The 16,694-nt window shown below is 41.9% G+C and overlaps 2 protein-coding genes across 3 annotated transcripts; both read left to right on the top strand.

Annotated features, from left to right (window-relative positions):
* Positions 1-2,171: 2,171 nt before the first annotated feature.
* LOC133893453 (RNA-binding protein P-like) lies at positions 2,172-4,848 on the top strand. Its single transcript, XM_062334479.1, has 2 exons — positions 2,172-3,704; positions 4,589-4,848. Exon 1 carries the CDS (start codon positions 2,298-2,300, stop codon positions 3,702-3,704), a length of 1,407 nt encoding a protein of 468 aa, XP_062190463.1. The 5' UTR covers positions 2,172-2,297; the 3' UTR covers positions 4,589-4,848.
* Positions 4,849-9,331: 4,483 nt separating this feature from the next.
* LOC133893442 (uncharacterized) lies at positions 9,332-13,340 on the top strand. Of its 2 annotated transcripts, none has more exons than XM_062334461.1 (4): positions 9,332-9,785; positions 11,844-11,934; positions 12,003-12,107; positions 12,799-13,340. In XM_062334461.1, the coding sequence occupies exons 1-4, from the start codon at positions 9,598-9,600 to the stop codon at positions 13,126-13,128; spliced, it is 714 nt and encodes a 237-aa protein (XP_062190445.1). In that variant the 5' UTR covers positions 9,332-9,597; the 3' UTR covers positions 13,129-13,340. The 2 variants fall into 2 exon arrangements, with proteins under 2 accessions (XP_062190445.1, XP_062190454.1); XM_062334470.1 differs by lacking the exon at positions 9,332-9,785 and adding an exon at positions 10,310-11,424.
* The last annotated feature ends 3,354 nt before the right edge of the window (positions 13,341-16,694 follow it).

Genomic DNA, 16,694 nt, shown 5'->3' with positions numbered 1-16,694 from the left:
CTCTCAGGTCTGATGGCAGTTAATGTTTCTCTTACCTATGATTCTCCCACTTACATCTTTTTTTCTCTCTCTGGATGTTTAACCTCCCATTAGGAAACAGTTTCTTGAGCCAACCACGTGAGGGCCTAGGCTGAAACTTATGTTCATATGGGCCCAAGTGGTACGATCAGACCATGACCACATGGCAAAACCACTCAGTCTCCCACATCTCGAGGGGAGCTAGGAGGTTATTGTCGATATAAAGAATAGGGAGGTCCCCTGTTCTTTGGACCCACACTAGCAAAGGCCTACTGACAGTAGATATTATCAAAATCTGACTCTGGCACGCACATCTGACATGGCTTACACGACTAGTCCCTTGAACACAGAAGGAAACCCCACGACCAGCAAGGTATTCAACTAACCAATATAATCTCATTTAATGCTACACACTCAAGTATTTTTTCCCAAACACCTTCTTTCGACGAGCGAAGTCGTGGTCAGCGCAGTGGTGCAGTGGTCTGTCTCGTAGCATTAATTGCTACGGGATAGCCTTGCAAGTGGGAGCGATGGTCTCAAAACTGGGCGTGACGACATGCAGCTGATGGGACAGGGCGCGTAAGATGTCCAGGTAGACTGAGTATGCTCACTCTCCGTAATGATGGCCTCGTAGTAGGGGTTTTCGGCAAGAATGAGATTGCCATATTTCTAGAATGTACTGTTTGTTATACATCTCTCATCCTACTATATAAAGGAGAGAGGACCAGACTTGTAAAGGACATAACTCTTTCTGTATTCGGTTGATCCTCATCATAAGAAAATACATAGTACGTAGGGATGTTATACCACAGGAGGTCTGAACCTAGATAATCTCTTGTGTTCTTGAGTTCGTCATCACACACACACTCCTACTCGTAGGAAACATTGATCACACTTCTATCAGCCGTTATACCCTAGACATATTGTCAGGGATTAACCCTTGACAGGTAGATTCGAGCGATGTTCACCGTACATCTTACATCAAATGATACATAATCAAAGTTGGTCCCCATCTTCTGTTCTCTCAATTATTTGTAAACTTTCAATCAATTTAGAAAAATATATAATTAATAGACGCTATCAGTATTAAAAAATATCAATACACAATTATTTTCTTACATCTATACAGGGTGTATCCTCAGTTTTTTGTTTTTCAATTATTTTTTTCTCGTGATTTTTTTCTATCATAATATTATTGATTTTACACATATAAAACGTGTGTATGGTTGCTAGTGATTGAAGGCCATGAACTCAAAAGTCTTACTAGGGCAAGGATCCAGACGGACTATGAATGTCAAGATATACTGGACGGGATCATTGTGGCCTAAGTATTTTGCAAAAAATTATGTTCTACAATAGATGTTGGCGAACGGATCATGTTGTAATGGTCTTTTTCTTTTTCTTTTTTTATAAAGATACATAATTATCCTACGTATTATAAGAAAAATATTAAAAAAGATATCAAGCTGTCGCTCAGCAAAATGCAGACATACTAAAAAATCCATGGTGCTTTCCTTGTCTCTCCACGAAAAGATAAAAATTGTAAACACACAAAATGGAATATAACTGCAAAATAAAGGCATGAACAGCGCACAATAACATTTTTGAATCAATTTACACGAAGAGTATCTTAAAGATTCACGATCAAAATGAAAATCAGACATGCTTGTGAAAGAAGATGGAGAAGAAGATGGCATTGGGCAGTGAAAGGAAAATTCACTATGAGCCACCCATTTTTTTCCTTTTTGTCTGAAAACGTGAAAAGGAAAAACTTTACAAAGGAACGAGTTAATCTTCTACTAACGAATTTTTATTTTTAAACATTTTCTAATTAATATTCTAAATAAACACTCATATAGTACTTTTTTTTTTAGAAAAAGAACGTCATGATGTGGATAGAAAAGGTTCATCGTTGGGAAAAAAGTGAGAGTGTTTATTTTTAAAATAATAAAAAAATAGTTTAAAAATAAAAATTCACTACTAACATTCTTTTTCTCAACTCCCTGCCTTTCTGTATTTCTCTTTACGGGATTGCTATTTCTTTCTCTTTTTCTGTATTTCTATTTTATTTATCTAAAAGTGCCAGTTCTGTTGGGCCTCTGTTTTTTCATGACTTCAGCCTTTCAAGCCCACGACACAGACCCCTATGATCCATCGATCCTGCCGTGACAGGATGACAAGTGAGAACCCATCCCCGACGCCGTCCCCCATTCACGAGCCGTCGAAACCCTAGCCCGCAATCGTCCCAAAAATCTCGCTCTCGCCGCCTCCCCGTCGCCATGGGCAAGAAGCGGAAGCTCGAGCCCAAATCCGCCGCTGCCGCCGCCGCCGCCGCTAAGGCCTCCCCCGCGGTGGGTAAGGCCGCCGCAACCAGGGCCGCCACCGCTAAGGCCGCCGCCGTGCAGGAGGCCCCCTTCTCGCAGCGTGAAACCCTAGCCGAGGTCCCGGTCCCCGCCGAGGCCGTGAAGGAGGAGAATCAGGCCCAGGAGGCGGAAGGCGAGGAGGAGATGGAGGAGGAGATAGAGGTGGAGGAGGAAGTGGAGGTGGAGGAGGTGGAGGTGGAGGAGGAGGAGGACGAGAGCGATCCCGCCGAGATCCAGGCGCTGCTGGACTCATTCCCCAAGGATCAGCTCGTCGAGCTGCTCCGCGACGCGGCCGTCGCGCACGGAGACGTGCTCGACGCCGTCCGCCGCGTGGCCGACTCCGACCCGGCCCAGCGGAAGATCTTCGTCCACGGCCTGGGCTGGGACGCCACCGCGGACACCCTCACCGAGGCGTTCAGCCCCTACGGGGAGATCGAGGATTTCAGGGTGGTCACCGACCGCAACACGGGCAAGTGCAAAGGATACGGCTTCATCCTGTTCCGCCACCGCTCGGGCGCCCGTGCCGCACTACGCGAGCCACAGAAGAAGATCGGCAACCGCAATACCGCCTGCCAGCTCGCCTCTGTTGGCCCTGTCCCACCTGGCGGTGCAGCAAGCAACCCTGTGCCAGCCGCGGCTCCGTTGCAGTTGCCACCAGTGTCGGAGTACACGCAGCGCAAAATTTTTGTTAGCAATGTTGGTGCAGATATCGACCCCCAGAAACTGCTTCAGTTCTTTAAGAAGTATGGTGAGATTGAGGATGGCCCTCTTGGGCTTGATAAGGCCACTGGGAAGCCCAAGGGATTTGCTCTTTTTGTGTACAAGACCATTGAGAGTGCCAAGAAGGCACTTGAGGAGCCGCATAAGCATTTTGAAGGAGTTGTGCTGCACTGTCAGAAGGCGATCGATGGACCGAAGCCCAATAAATTAGGAGGACCTGGAGGCCTTTATGGTGCTGGAGCTTCAAGTGGGAACAAGGGGGTTGCTGGTTATGGAGCTACTACTCATTCTCTGCCCGGTAGTGCTGGCCATGCAATGTCACCTCTAGCGCCCAGTTTGGCTTCACTTGCTGGAGGTATTGCTGCTGCTCCAGGGGTGGATCCTGCACTGGGGCAGGCCTTGACAGCTTTGCTTGCCACCCAGGGGGCAGGGCTGGGTAGCATCCTGGGTGTTGGTGCTAGTAGTTCAGGGGTGCCTCCGCCAGGAACATCTGGGACACTGGGTGGTAGTGGTGTGCCTGGTTATATGGGTGGCTATGGTGGTGCTGGTGGGTATGGTGGTGCCCCGTCAGGAGGTCCTGGAAGAAATTACATGGGTCGCTAGGTAAGATTTTAGCAGGTGGATCACTCTTGCTGCCAGAAGCTACAAGTACCTCTGATATCTGTTTTGCATAAGAAATTACCTTATGTTTTTACTTCATTTGATACAGAAATTAATTTTGCATTTACGTAGATATTAGTCTCATTATTTGCTCTCTTTGTTCTTTTTAAAATAATATTTCACTTGCATTGATCTCAAGATAAGATATATATATATTTTTATATATTTTTCTGGTTATAATCAGGTGTTTATGATGAGATTTAGCACCCTCCTGGTCATTTCACTTAGTTATTATTAAAGGTTTAGCTCTTTAAAACATTTGCTGCATAATGGCTAGCTATGCTATCAGTGGAGGGTGGAGGTTGATATCCAAGAATAAAATTAGTAAATTGCAGACAAATGTTATATGGATAGATCACTGTAGTAGTTGTTAAGGTATTTAATCATCTGGGCATACAGTGTCTTTGGTTGCTTATTGTCGTTTGCAAGCATACATTTGATGTTAGTGACAAGTCCTATCGTTTTTGTGTGACTCAGTTTTGTTTTTAACATTGTTTTAGCCTTTTACATGTATATGCATCGTGCCTGCATTCAGCTTGTGACTTGTAATACATTAGTCGAGCTATGGCATACAGTATTCTTGGTAGGTCATTTTTGTTTGCAAGCGTAATTTGAGGTTCATGTATATGCAGAGTGCCTGCATTCATCTTGTAAGTTGTAATACATTATTTCTTCCATAACCTGTTTCATGTTACTTGTTTTGAACTGCTAGTCCAAACCGCAAACGAAAAATTATGTTTTATTGGAAAGTTTATTTTTGTTGCATACACAAATACTAATTTTTTAGAACGATTTCACTTATTTTTATTCATCTTGCTATTTGACAGGATGGTTATAACTATTTTACTGTGGCCAGATGATTCTACATGTTCCTGCTTGGCACTTATAAACTTAATTGTTTTAAGCTGTTTCTGGCTACTCAAAACTGTTGTAGTCAAAGTTATCATAGGAACTGTGCCGCTACCTACCGTTTCAAAATGAAACAGTGCTTTGTACAACTATTTAGATTTTCAAAAGGCCTTCTGGTGGCTTATGAGACTATTGTAAAAGACTTCATTTGGATTTAAAGCACTGTGGTATTTAACTATGTTACCGTTTTACTATTTTTTTAATGCATGATAAACTTTCTGTTATCATATTGTTCAAACCTAATTATATTCTGCTTTCACAAATGCCGTGTTAGTTATTATCCTAATTTTCCTTCCATGTGGATCAATTTCTAATCGAAGATTTATTTTCTTTTTAGTTTTCTTTGCGCAGTTTGTCATTGTTGTGCTGTATTGTGGATAAAGTTTGTCATGGGGAATCTTACCAGTTCAAGTAAAATATTTCTTTTATGATTTTAAAAAATAAGTGCTTCGTCTGCTTTCACAAATGCCGTGTTAGTTATTATCCTAATTTCCTTCCATGTGGATCAATTTCTAATCGAAGATTTATTTTCTTTTTAGTTTTCTTTGCGCAGTTTGTCATTGTTGTGCTGTATTGTGGATAAAGTTTGTTATGGGGAATCTTACCGGTTCAAGTAAAATATTTCTTTTATGATTTTAAAAAATAAGTGCTTCGTCTATTTTTGTGCTTTCTGTCTTTGTTTGGCTGTACTTATGGTCCTACCTAACTAAAACTACTTTGATGCCATGTATGTAATCCTGTGAGATGTTACTTGTAGTATGTTAACCTTTGGAAACGTTTATGGAACATATCTGTTTCGGAGGAATCTTCTTTATTTGTCTTCAGTAGTTGTCTAGCCTTTTCCCCATCCTGTTGCCACTAGAAGTAATGTTCTTTTCTCAGAATTCATGCACATCCTTACATTTTATTCACTTGTGTCCGTGTTTCTCTGGGGCTACGGTGCCTCAAGAAATTTCATCTGTTGTTTTGCATGGATGAAACTGCTTTTCTTTCAAGAGTAGCGGTTTACTGGTTTATTCTCTACATCGTGGTACACCACTAGGACTCAATGCTTTACAGGTTATCTTCTCATCTGTCACTGGGCGACAGTTGATTATGGGCCCATACACACTTGTGCATTGTCATCAAAGGAAACTTGTTCTCTGTTAAGCATTGCATTGCTCTAGAAGTGAAGGGAGATCGTCACTTTGTCACTCCTTTTCATGGCAACATGAGAATACCACTTTGGAACTATTGCAATCATGGCATTGTATAATTTGAATTGCAGTACTCACAAGTACTATCGTTTATATTACCTAAAGGCTCTTGGCAAAGTGTTTGAAGCTTTGTTATTTAATTTTTAGCTACCAAAACTAATGGTTTTGGTTGTCTGGATGAAAACTGTAAGTTTTACACCTTGATACATCGTTCCTTGATATGCATGCTTTGATTCCATTGATTTAACCATGTTATTTGCAGCGGTATAGCCTGGCGACATTGAATGCTTTATTTGTATGGTTTCTTGAGTTTATGTTTGGTATATATTCCTTCTTTTTCTTAATATCCACTATTTGTTATTGTTTTAATGCTGTTAAAGCGGCTGAGTAGTTTTAGCATGGCATCTCATCTGATAGGGACGTGGATGATCCAAGTCACCTGACTTTCTTAGGTTTGATGCCTCCCTAGTCTGCGCGCGCATTGTGTCCTTAGGACTTGCATTTGAAATGGAGCATGTAACCTACAAGCACAACCTCAATGACCAAGTGGCGCATAAAGTGGCAGAAAGCTCCCTGCTTCCCCTGAAAAAGCAGTAAGCTGATCAATCGTGGCAATCAGTTCAGTTCACAGACTAGGGAGTCTTCTGACTGGAGGAGAATGTGGCGATATGGTGCTTCAGCTTCAGCTTCAAAGGAACGAAGCGGAACGCAATGCATGGTAAAGGATGGACGTGGATGGATGGACGGAAGCTGAGGAAATTTTGATGTTTCGTTTGATGTTTTCTGCCCCCCTCTCGCTGGATGAGTTGTTTCAGCTTCGGAGGAAATCAACTGTAACCACCTGCTGTACCTATATTTGTTTTCCCACTTACATTGCATGACACAGCTCGAGTTGATCGTTTTACAAGTTCATTGCCGTGGTTGCATGATATGTTTGTTGTTCTTGGGTCGACCCGCACCTCGTAATTACAGAGTGGTGCATTACCCGCGCTGAGTATCTGGCAATTCCACGCTACATGAATCCTGCCGTGAGTGTGCTGGACTAAAACCCTTTTCGCTGTGCATCCGGACCTCTCGATGATGCCTTTGGCCATGACCACAGTAGAGCAAATAAGGTTGCCAATGATCTTTATTGACGTCGGACCCTTCCTTCAGGTCATTTTATATAGCTCACCAAAGATATATATCGATTAAGTACAATAATAGATATAACATAGAGTTTATTATACTAAAGGCTTGTAGGTGTAAATTTAACAAACCCTCACAGCGTAAAGTAAACAACGCAAAGCGACCTATGCCCTACAGACAATTTGAGTGTAAATAAAACCGGTTTCTCTATTTTTTATATTCCCTTTCAACGAAGTCGGCCTCTGGATCATCTGAGTTTACAATTAGCAAGTGTGAGTACATAAGGTACTCAACAAGTCCTACCTTAAGGGAAAATACTATATGTAAATGGGTAGTTTAAGGATAAGGCTGTAGAGTCTTTTAGGTTTTGCAGAAAGCTAATTTTTAATGCAAGATTTATTTTACAAAGACTACCTTTAAAAAGTATTTCTGAAAAGAACATGTAAGTTGAGCTTATAGGGGTTAACGATCCTGAGTAAGATATTTTCATCTCACCAGTTCTTACAAGTCTTTGACACACAGTTTATGATGCTTAGGGTACAAAGTCATATCCTTCTTTTCAAAAATATGGGCACACTGCCCACCCACACACCAAGGAGATCCTCATGCCGAAAATCTAATCATTGTAACCAATTCATAGCATGTCCTTGACCGAGGACACAGCTATTCGGATAGGTTTAACACTTTGCAGCGGCACGGTGCGACGCGACGCAGGGCAGGGCGCGTGGTCATGGAGAGGGGAAGGAAGAGGAGAAAGAGAGAGAGGAGAAAGAGAGAGAAGGGAAAAAAAATCAGGATCTGACAATCCATGTATTGGACATGGATCATCAATCAATTGGTGTATTTGTCTGGACGACAATGTTTTTGCGTGAGGATTCATACTCAAGTAGCTTGCCGATGGTCTCCGTAGGTGTACCGATTTGCACCCAAATAGCCCTCATCGTCTAGGTGAGTGAACTGTAAAAGGTAACGGAATTCTGTCGAGACACAGGAAATGCTTCATGTACAATTATTTGTCACAATTCTGTTACAACCAGCTATGTGGTCAAACCGTACAATTTACTTATGAGCTTACAATCCAAGTGATTTGTAAGAGAAATGGTTGTACGTATAACGGTGTTGAAAGATAGAAACACGTAAAATACCAAGTAAAAGATACTATCACCAAGTATATTCTTAGGCATGCGTGAACTAACTCTAGCTATCCTGGGTCATTGGTTTTCACGATACCAACACGTTTCTGTTTGGTTCATGGCCGTACTTTTCCATATAAAAAGTTAGACAAGCTTTATGAGATGTGACTACCATTTGGTTGATAAAATACCTACACACAGTATATAAAATACGAGTTAATTTTTATATCATATTTTTTACTGCTCTCATCCTATCTAATAAAAATTTTAAAATTCAAATGATTAAATATTTTTGCCACATCTATTCTAGCCTCTCAGGCGTTACCGGCTACGGATATGTGACCCGTTTCACTAATAAAAATAAATAAAAAGAGAAGAAAAATCAACGGATAATCTCCACCTCTTTTTTCTGGATCTCATCTAAAATCAAACTAATATTGCATCGCTTTCAACGTATTCATTCGATGACGCTCCCACAGTGCATCCACATCTCCACAATTTATGTTTGTGTTTGATGTTACCACGTCTAATATTACTGTATCTAATATTTGTGTTTTCGTTACAACTCATAATTACTTAGCTAGTATATCGTATAAAAATGAGCATCCATGCTAAGGGACTGTTTGTTTTTTCGCCTCCAAGAAGCTAAGCCAAAAATTGGCTATGTTTAGAAAATTTAGCTTCCGTTTAGTTCAAGATCAAAATTTGACCTGTCTTGAAAAATTTAGCCAGTCAAATTTTTTCTATAGCAAAGCTAGTCAAGATTTTAACAACCGTCTAATTTTTGATCGACCAAAATTTTAGATTGATTTTAAACTAAATACTATTTGGTATGACTAAATTTTGATATGATCTCAATTTTAATAGAACCAAATTTTAACTTAACTTTTTACAGAGAGAACTAAACAGCCTCTTAAGCTTTGCTTGACATAGTTTATTAGTAGTTTTTACTTCTCAAAAGCTATAAGTTGTGTCAAACAGACTGAACTTATAGTGATAAGCTGATTTCTGATGAAATAAATTAAAATCTGATATGTTGATTGAGAGTAACTTTTTTTAAAAGTTATATATCGAGAGTCTAAAAATTAAATTAGTAAACTAACAGTTTTCCTTTAAAGTCCTAAACAGCTTTTTTTCTTTCAAAATTCAGTTATACCCAACAGAGCCTTAACCTGGGCGGACACGTTACCCTGGCTGAGCTATACAAATGCAGGTTGCAGTGCCAACTGAACACCGACGTCCGGCGCGGTGAGAACCCAAAGATAGAGAGAAGAGAGAGATTTTCCGCCGGTGATCTCCGGCGGCGACCCAAACCCTGTTCTAGTTTAGAATCCCAAACACGCTCCAATACTGGATCCAAACACGCTTTAATCGGAAAGGGAACGGCTTGCGGTCGGCCACCGCGGAGGCAGCATCAAAGAGAGATAAAAGGGGAGGGGAAAGAGCGGACTCGTCGCGAGGAGAGGAACCATGGCAAGCAACGGCGACGAAATGGCGGAGGACCATCCGAAACTAGCCGCGGCCGGGGCCGAGGACGCCGCCATGGACGCGGAGGCCGGCGGCGGCGGGGGACGGAACGCCGCGGCGGTGGCGGACCTGCTCCGCGGGTTCCTCGCCGTGCAGCAGCGCCGCGCCGAGGCCTACTCCAAGCTCCGAAGGTATCGGCACTCGTGCGGCGGTGCTCGCCCCTAATAATTTGAGGAGATATTTCTGGTGGAGTGTTTAGGTGTTTGGAATTTGGACTGCGTGATAGGGTCTTGCGAGTCTTGAGGGCTTAGCTGCGTGCATTTTGCTAGAGCCTAGAACAAGTTCAGGCATAACCAGTTATAACTTACAAGAAACGGGCTCCATACATGATGCATCCCTGAATCGACGTCCGTAACCCACTGCCAGGTCGTGCTTGAGGTTTATAGAATGGGTAAAAATGTTTTTTGCAAAAAAAAAGAATGGGTAAAAATGCTATGAAAATCTCTCTCGTGGAAAAAAAATACCATCTTTTGATTTGTCGTCAGCTAATACCATCTTTTGATTTGTCGTCAGCTGACCTCAATCATGTTGCCAACATCTGCACTCTTGAGATCTAATCTGGTGCTTTAGTTTTGTGTATCATCTTGTCTGTTAGCATCCCTATGGTGAGATTGTCGCTTCACGCGTGTTCCTTTCAGCTTCTGTTTGGATTTGAGTTATTTGTTGGGATGGTTAGAGTAGTCCCATCTTGTCATCTGCTTCATGCAAGTGCTTGTTTCATAGGATCATTGTGACTCTGACAGGGTTCAAACTGTGATTATGCTATTCTTGCACAATGTCTTTAAGCCTTATAGTGGTAGAGCAGTTTGTTGAGTTTTTCCATGGCTAATTGTGACTTGTATTCCCATTTCCACTGGAGTACTGGTTGGTGGTAGGACAGTTCCTGTCGTGAGTTTGTTTCAACTTGCAAGGAGCATCAATGTAAACCTTGATGACCTCATGAATTAGAAATCTGGAAGGATTTGAAGATGGTAAATTCTGGTTCTTAGTGGTAACCCGCTGGCGCACTAGCAGTGAGTTGCTGGCACTGATTTTACTTAGGAAGTTTCAGTATTGAAGCCTCTTAAGGTGTCACTTGCCAGTTGAGCAGTTCCTTTCTTGCTGGTTTCTTTCATAGAAAAAGGCATCATAATAGGCCTAGAATTCTTCTGAATCGGGATTTCACATTTCTGTGCCGATTTGAATAGCCTATGGAGGAAGATCAGATGCCGTGACCTTGAAGACATTTTAAAAGGGAAGGGCCGGATGAGAGTGAAATGTCAGTGATTTTTTATCAGCAGTAGTCTTCTATGCTGTTGGGATGTACATAAGGATCATTTATACTCTGATCTAACACCAGTATTACAAAATTAGTATACAACATTCAAATAGGATGATGGTTCTGATAGCTGCATCCTAATGTTGATTTGGAGTTCTTTCCATCATGAACACTGCTGATTACATTCCTATAATTCCAATATGTGTATACACTGCCAAACAAATTATTTTAGAACATTCGGATCTATTACGTGTACCGTTATTATTTTTACTATTTTTTACTATTACTAGTACCTTTATTATTATTGTTTTTTCATCATCTTTTTAGTTGGATCTTGTGGGTTTCATCTCTAGCCTACCCCAACTTGCTTGGGACAAAGGCTTTGTTGTTGTTGTTGTATTCAGATCTATTATGCAAGAGATCGGCTCCTATGTAGTTACTTACATCAATGTCTTGAATTTGTCGTTGTTGCTTTGGCCAGAAAGAATATTTATTCGCTTTTCACCTACTAGGTAAATTAGCTTCATGGCATCAAAGATGTTCATAAAAAGGGAAATCATTTCCTGGAATAGCATAACAGTATCTGGAAGATTAGCCCTTCTACAATGACATGAACTTGCCTATATCATTATATTTCTCTATTAGAATGGTTCGTGTGGTATATAGAACAAATCACATCACTCTATTTGCTAATAAGAACAGCTAATCATAAATATAATGTTAGGTGCTTAGGTTATCATAGTTTAGCAGTGAATTAACATTAAGTGTAATTTTGAATCACTCAAAGTCGATACACAATCTAACTATTTCTTCATCCATAATTATGGAGACTGCATTGGAATCTTTTTGAATGAAACTTACTGAATGGCTAGTGTTCTCTTTCTGTTTAAGCTTATGATTTGCTTGCCAATTCACTGCAAACATTTTGCAGGGGATTTTCTGAATATATGACAAATGGAGGCGAATTGGATCAACAACTCTGTGGGAATATTACAGCGGAGTTCAATGATTGCTCAAAACAAGTTAGTTCTATTCTTTCATCTTCATCATATCCCTAAAAAATTGCCACATCTAATATATTTATCTGCAGGTTCTTGAAATTATTTCCCTCCTCTCAATGCCAAAATTTGGTCGTAGTGATCTTGCCGATTTACTGAAGGGTGTTCAAGCACATGAAAAAGAGAAGTTGCATTTGGTAAGCTATCTTGGGCACTTCGTATTGCCCTGTGGAATTCGATATAAATGTCCTTGACTTTATCAGAGTTCAGGTTTTTCTTTCAAGGGACTTTATGGTTTCCTCTTAAAAATGGTAATTATGTGTTCTACATTTCATAATAACCTAGGAAAGTTATTATTGAAGGAATTATTAACATATAAGAAATCATTGCTATGTTTCTTATGTTTATCCAAGTCATTTTTATAAAATCCTTAAGGAAACTAAACTCTACACCTTCAAGGCAATATAACACGCTTTTCAAACTCAAAATTGTACTTGTGTTTCAATGTAAGTTGATATGCATTCAATGGTTGTAGTGACAGGGATTATTTTGTTTTTGCGTGATAATGGTTCCAAGTTTCCAGCCTCTTACTACTATGCTTGATAAGTATACCAGCCCATTAGGCCCTTACAACTATACCCACAATTTCTTTTTGAATTCTAACTACTCAACCCTGACTTATTTGAGTACTTTAACTTATCTGTCCTCCTTTGGTACTGCCCTAAATTTAAATGTAAGCTAGTTGTGCTAGCAAGATTTGTGATAGATGCTACTTTGTTCCCATCATTGACTTCACATTTTCTCTATACCATTTATGTTGACATTTTCTTCAGCGGCTGATTCAGTTATGTTTGTTGTCTTACTGGTTGGGTTCCATAATTCCTGAAGACAGCGAAAATTCAGGTGTTGAAGAAAGCTGGCCGCCCTTCGGAACGCCTGGTGAACCATGAGCATTGCAGGTCACACAACATGGCCCAACATGTGTGTGTACACGTCAAGGAAACAACGGAGGCTGCTGGCACAGAGGATGCCGAGGCAGACGTGGAGTATGACGGCGCCCTCAAGGAAGCCATACAGGGCGTGCAAGAGGCAGTGACCAGCATAAACGAGCATATGGAGGAGGTACGCTATGAGATTGACCTGCTCGATGCAGAAACGGTCGGTAGCAAGTGGATGGAAGTTGAGGAAGCGTTCCTTGATACCGTGTCTATTAAATAGAAGAGATGTGGGTGCAAAAGACTGGATAGTGTATGGAAGAAATTCGCTGCCAAATATTTTGGAGTTTGGACACTGTTCAGTACAACACTCCTGATTACAGAGCCAGAAGAGATACCAGATTCTACCGTAGGTTAACTTATGTTATTCATGTTCCTTCTAAACTGAATGAAACTCGAATTCTTCTACTAATGATGAAACGCTTTTGCTGTTTACTGTGGGTATATCGGTCTGCCCTCTTGATGAATGATGAGAGCGATGCAGGGGAAGGAAATGATCTGAAGTGTAGTGATTGGTGAGTTGACAAACCATTTGCAAGAACCCTGCAGCCGGAGCCCGAGCTGAGCTACGGAAAAAATAATCTTATGAGGGATAGAACCTGTGCGCAGTATGACATGTGATCCCCCCCCACCCCCCAATCCATGGCTTTCATTAATTCGTGCTAGAGCTGAGCAAGAGTAGTGGCTTGTCACCTGTTCTTTGGTTCTTTGTTTTTTTGGTATGGAACCACGGTTTACGTTACCGAGCTCCGACGGTAACCGAAAATACGCGATAACCGTGGTTACCGGTAAAAATTCAAAAAAATTCAGAGAAAATTCATTTGGTAAAATTTGAATTTTGAAAAAAAAATCGCGATTTTAGCTGTTCGGTAACCGCTCGGTTTTGGTCGGTTACCGAGCGGTTTGGGTCGGTTACCGAACGATTTTCTCGCATTTTTGAATTGGTCGGTTACCGAGCTGTTTGAGTCGGTAACCACTCGGTTTTCTCGATTTATCGAACGGTTTTATCGAATTTCAGCGCAGTTCAACAAAAAACCCAAAAAAGGGTTCAACCTTGTAAAATCAATAACTAATTCATCTGAGCTTCAAATCAAGTGAAACAATTTTTTTGGCTTCCTTATAACATGATCTACATGATAAAAGTATTTATACTCATAAAAAAGTTCAAAATTTTCTGTGAGAAATTATATTTTTTAAACCAAGTTAAATGCATAGTTTACTCTTTGCTAATCCAAAAATCATGAAACTAATTTTTTTAGTCTTCTTACATGATCCTATGTATTTTAAAAATACATGACCTCATGAATTAGTTATTTTAACATGCATGATTGTGTAAATGTGTTGCGACTAGATTAATTCATAACTGACCCATCATACCTCAAAAATTAGTGAAACCACTTTCATTAGCTTATTTATACTATGATTTACGTAGAAAAAATAATAGTAGACATGAAAAAGTTAGTTACAGTGCTGTTTCTTAACATATTCACTTTATGCTTGTGAAATTTGTAAAAATCATAGAGAATTTAATAAAACTCTAAATAAAGTGAAATCAATTTTAAATATTCTCTTAAAATATGTTTTATACAAGAAAAATATGTGTTTTCATGTTACACTTTTCCTTAACGTGAGTTAATAACTGAGCCGCACGCTTCAATTTTTTTTTTATTTTTTTTCAAACTTTCTCCCTACAGAATATGATGCAAACGACATTATTTTTGAATTTTTTTTCACAGAAGGTCTTAGAATTGTGTCTAGTTTTTTTAAAGATTTGTTTTGAATTTTTTTATTTTTTTCGAATTTTTTGAATTCAAATTTCGGTTACCGTTCGGTTTCTGAAACCGGACCGGACCGAGAAGGTCGGTAACCGCGATTTTTGGGCGGTTACCGACGGTTTTTTGAACCCTGGTTGGAACTGATTGTCATCATTCAAGACTGGTTTGTTGACGTGTTTAAGGATGGTAATTTTTCCCGTTGGATTGGGTCCCTGTGGGTTTCAGACCCAACGAAGGTGAGGACGGGTGGGAAAACGGCCCCGTGGTGCAGTCGGGTTGAGGCATCGATTTGAATCGGGTTTGGGGCCGAGGCTGCATTTGCCCCTGCGGGCCTTGAACCTTACCAACGTCTGACGGTCCAGGTGCCCAGTGGCCCAGCCGAGAGCCGACATCGATAGCCCAGGCGCCTAGGCGTCAAGTACCACGCCCACGCCCGCAAAAAAAGTAGCACGCGCACGTGCTGACGCCCGATGGACCTACGCGACCGCCCTCATCAAGCACGCGTCGTCGCTGCCTGCCCGGCCGGTCGTTGCCCTCATCACGCTGCTCGCGCACGAGCCATCCGCTTGCTCCCCCTACAACCCTACTCCCTCCCAGCTTACCCAGCCGAATCGACATCCTCGGTCCTTTCTTCCTCGGCTCCGGCAATTGCCTCCTCGATCTTGCTGTAGATTCGGTACCCACAAGCCTTCCCCAAGCCACCTCCTTGACCTCACCACAGATATGGTCTTCCCGCTGTCGTTGCTCCCGCTCCGCCTCACCCGCGCAGCCGCGAGCCCTCCCCCGCCGCACCGCCTCGCCCGCATGCCCTTCGTTCCTGTCGCCTAGCCCGCACCCTCTGCCGTCGTGTTGCCTCGCATGCATCGACGTGATGCTCTGGTCGGCCCTCGCTCACTCATGTGCTGCTCTGGCGCTCAGGTCTTCGTTGGGTCTCAGGTCCCCACCAGGGCTGGGGCTAGGGGCCATTTTGCACCCGTCATCCATTTCGGAGCCGAGTTGGGTTTGTGGAGTAGTGTTTCGGGTCGGGTGCGGACGAGTAAAACTCGACAGGGATAGACCTGTTGCCACCCCTAGACGTGTCTCTGTTTTCATTCATGTCTAGTCACTAATCTCTTCACGAGTCACCTAGCAAAAGCTCATAATATGCTCACACTCACACATCATCTACTGAACATTAGAGATACATAGTATGAAGATTAACGATTGATGAAGTCACCACAGACGTCTCATTATTAACAAGTACATTATTTACCATTTTAAAAAAATTCTGTCTTAGTGAGATCAAGAGGAGAAAACCTAGAATTTTATCTCTGTTTTCTTTTCACTATCCTCTATCCAAACCATCCTGCTTCTGGAGCTCCAGAACCAATGCAGGTGATGAGGCAATCATGAGGCGACATCGTCTTACGCTAGCGCCGGTGGCTCGACTAAGGTTTTCGCTAGAGCATGGGATATCTGCGGTGGTGGAGGATCACCTTCGAGAGATACTGCTTCCTGAGGGTGTGGGAGAGGAGTCTGTCCATTTGCCAGCGTCTTTCGCAGGGAGGTTCTGGGCGTGTGGTGAGAGCAAGGTGTCTGTAAGCATGCCGGAGCTAGTGAAGGAGGCTAAGGCAGTGGGCTTTGACGTTGCCGATTTGCTAGCGGCGGAGGCCGAGCTCTCAACTCCTTTGTCATCCAAGGTCAGTAACAATTCTATGGTTGCAGGTTTGAGAAAAAAGGTTCTTTAGCGGGGAAAGTGGTGGACGCCATTGTGCAGAGACGAGGTTTCGGATGCCCTTGGCATGGTCCCTTGCCGGTACCTAGGGTCTCTTCGTCTTGCACCTTGGCATGGTCCCTTGGCATGTTTTGGCTAGAGCTAATCGGCAGAGAGGTAGCCAGATGTCAGTTTGTATTGACGGCGTGACAATTGGAACAAGATCTTCTTCATTCTCAGCTCCGGTGATGGTGCGCAATGTCAGCTCGCCGTCCTTAGTGAAGGCAATGGCGATAAGTTTCCGAACACCTGGATACGAAA

The sequence above is a fragment of the Phragmites australis genome, chromosome 2 (assembly GCF_958298935.1).
Source record: "Phragmites australis chromosome 2, lpPhrAust1.1, whole genome shotgun sequence".
Lineage (NCBI taxonomy): Eukaryota > Viridiplantae > Streptophyta > Magnoliopsida > Poales > Poaceae > Phragmites > Phragmites australis.
The sequence above is the reverse complement of the archived record's forward strand: the minus strand, read 5'-3'. Positions and strand labels throughout refer to the sequence as shown.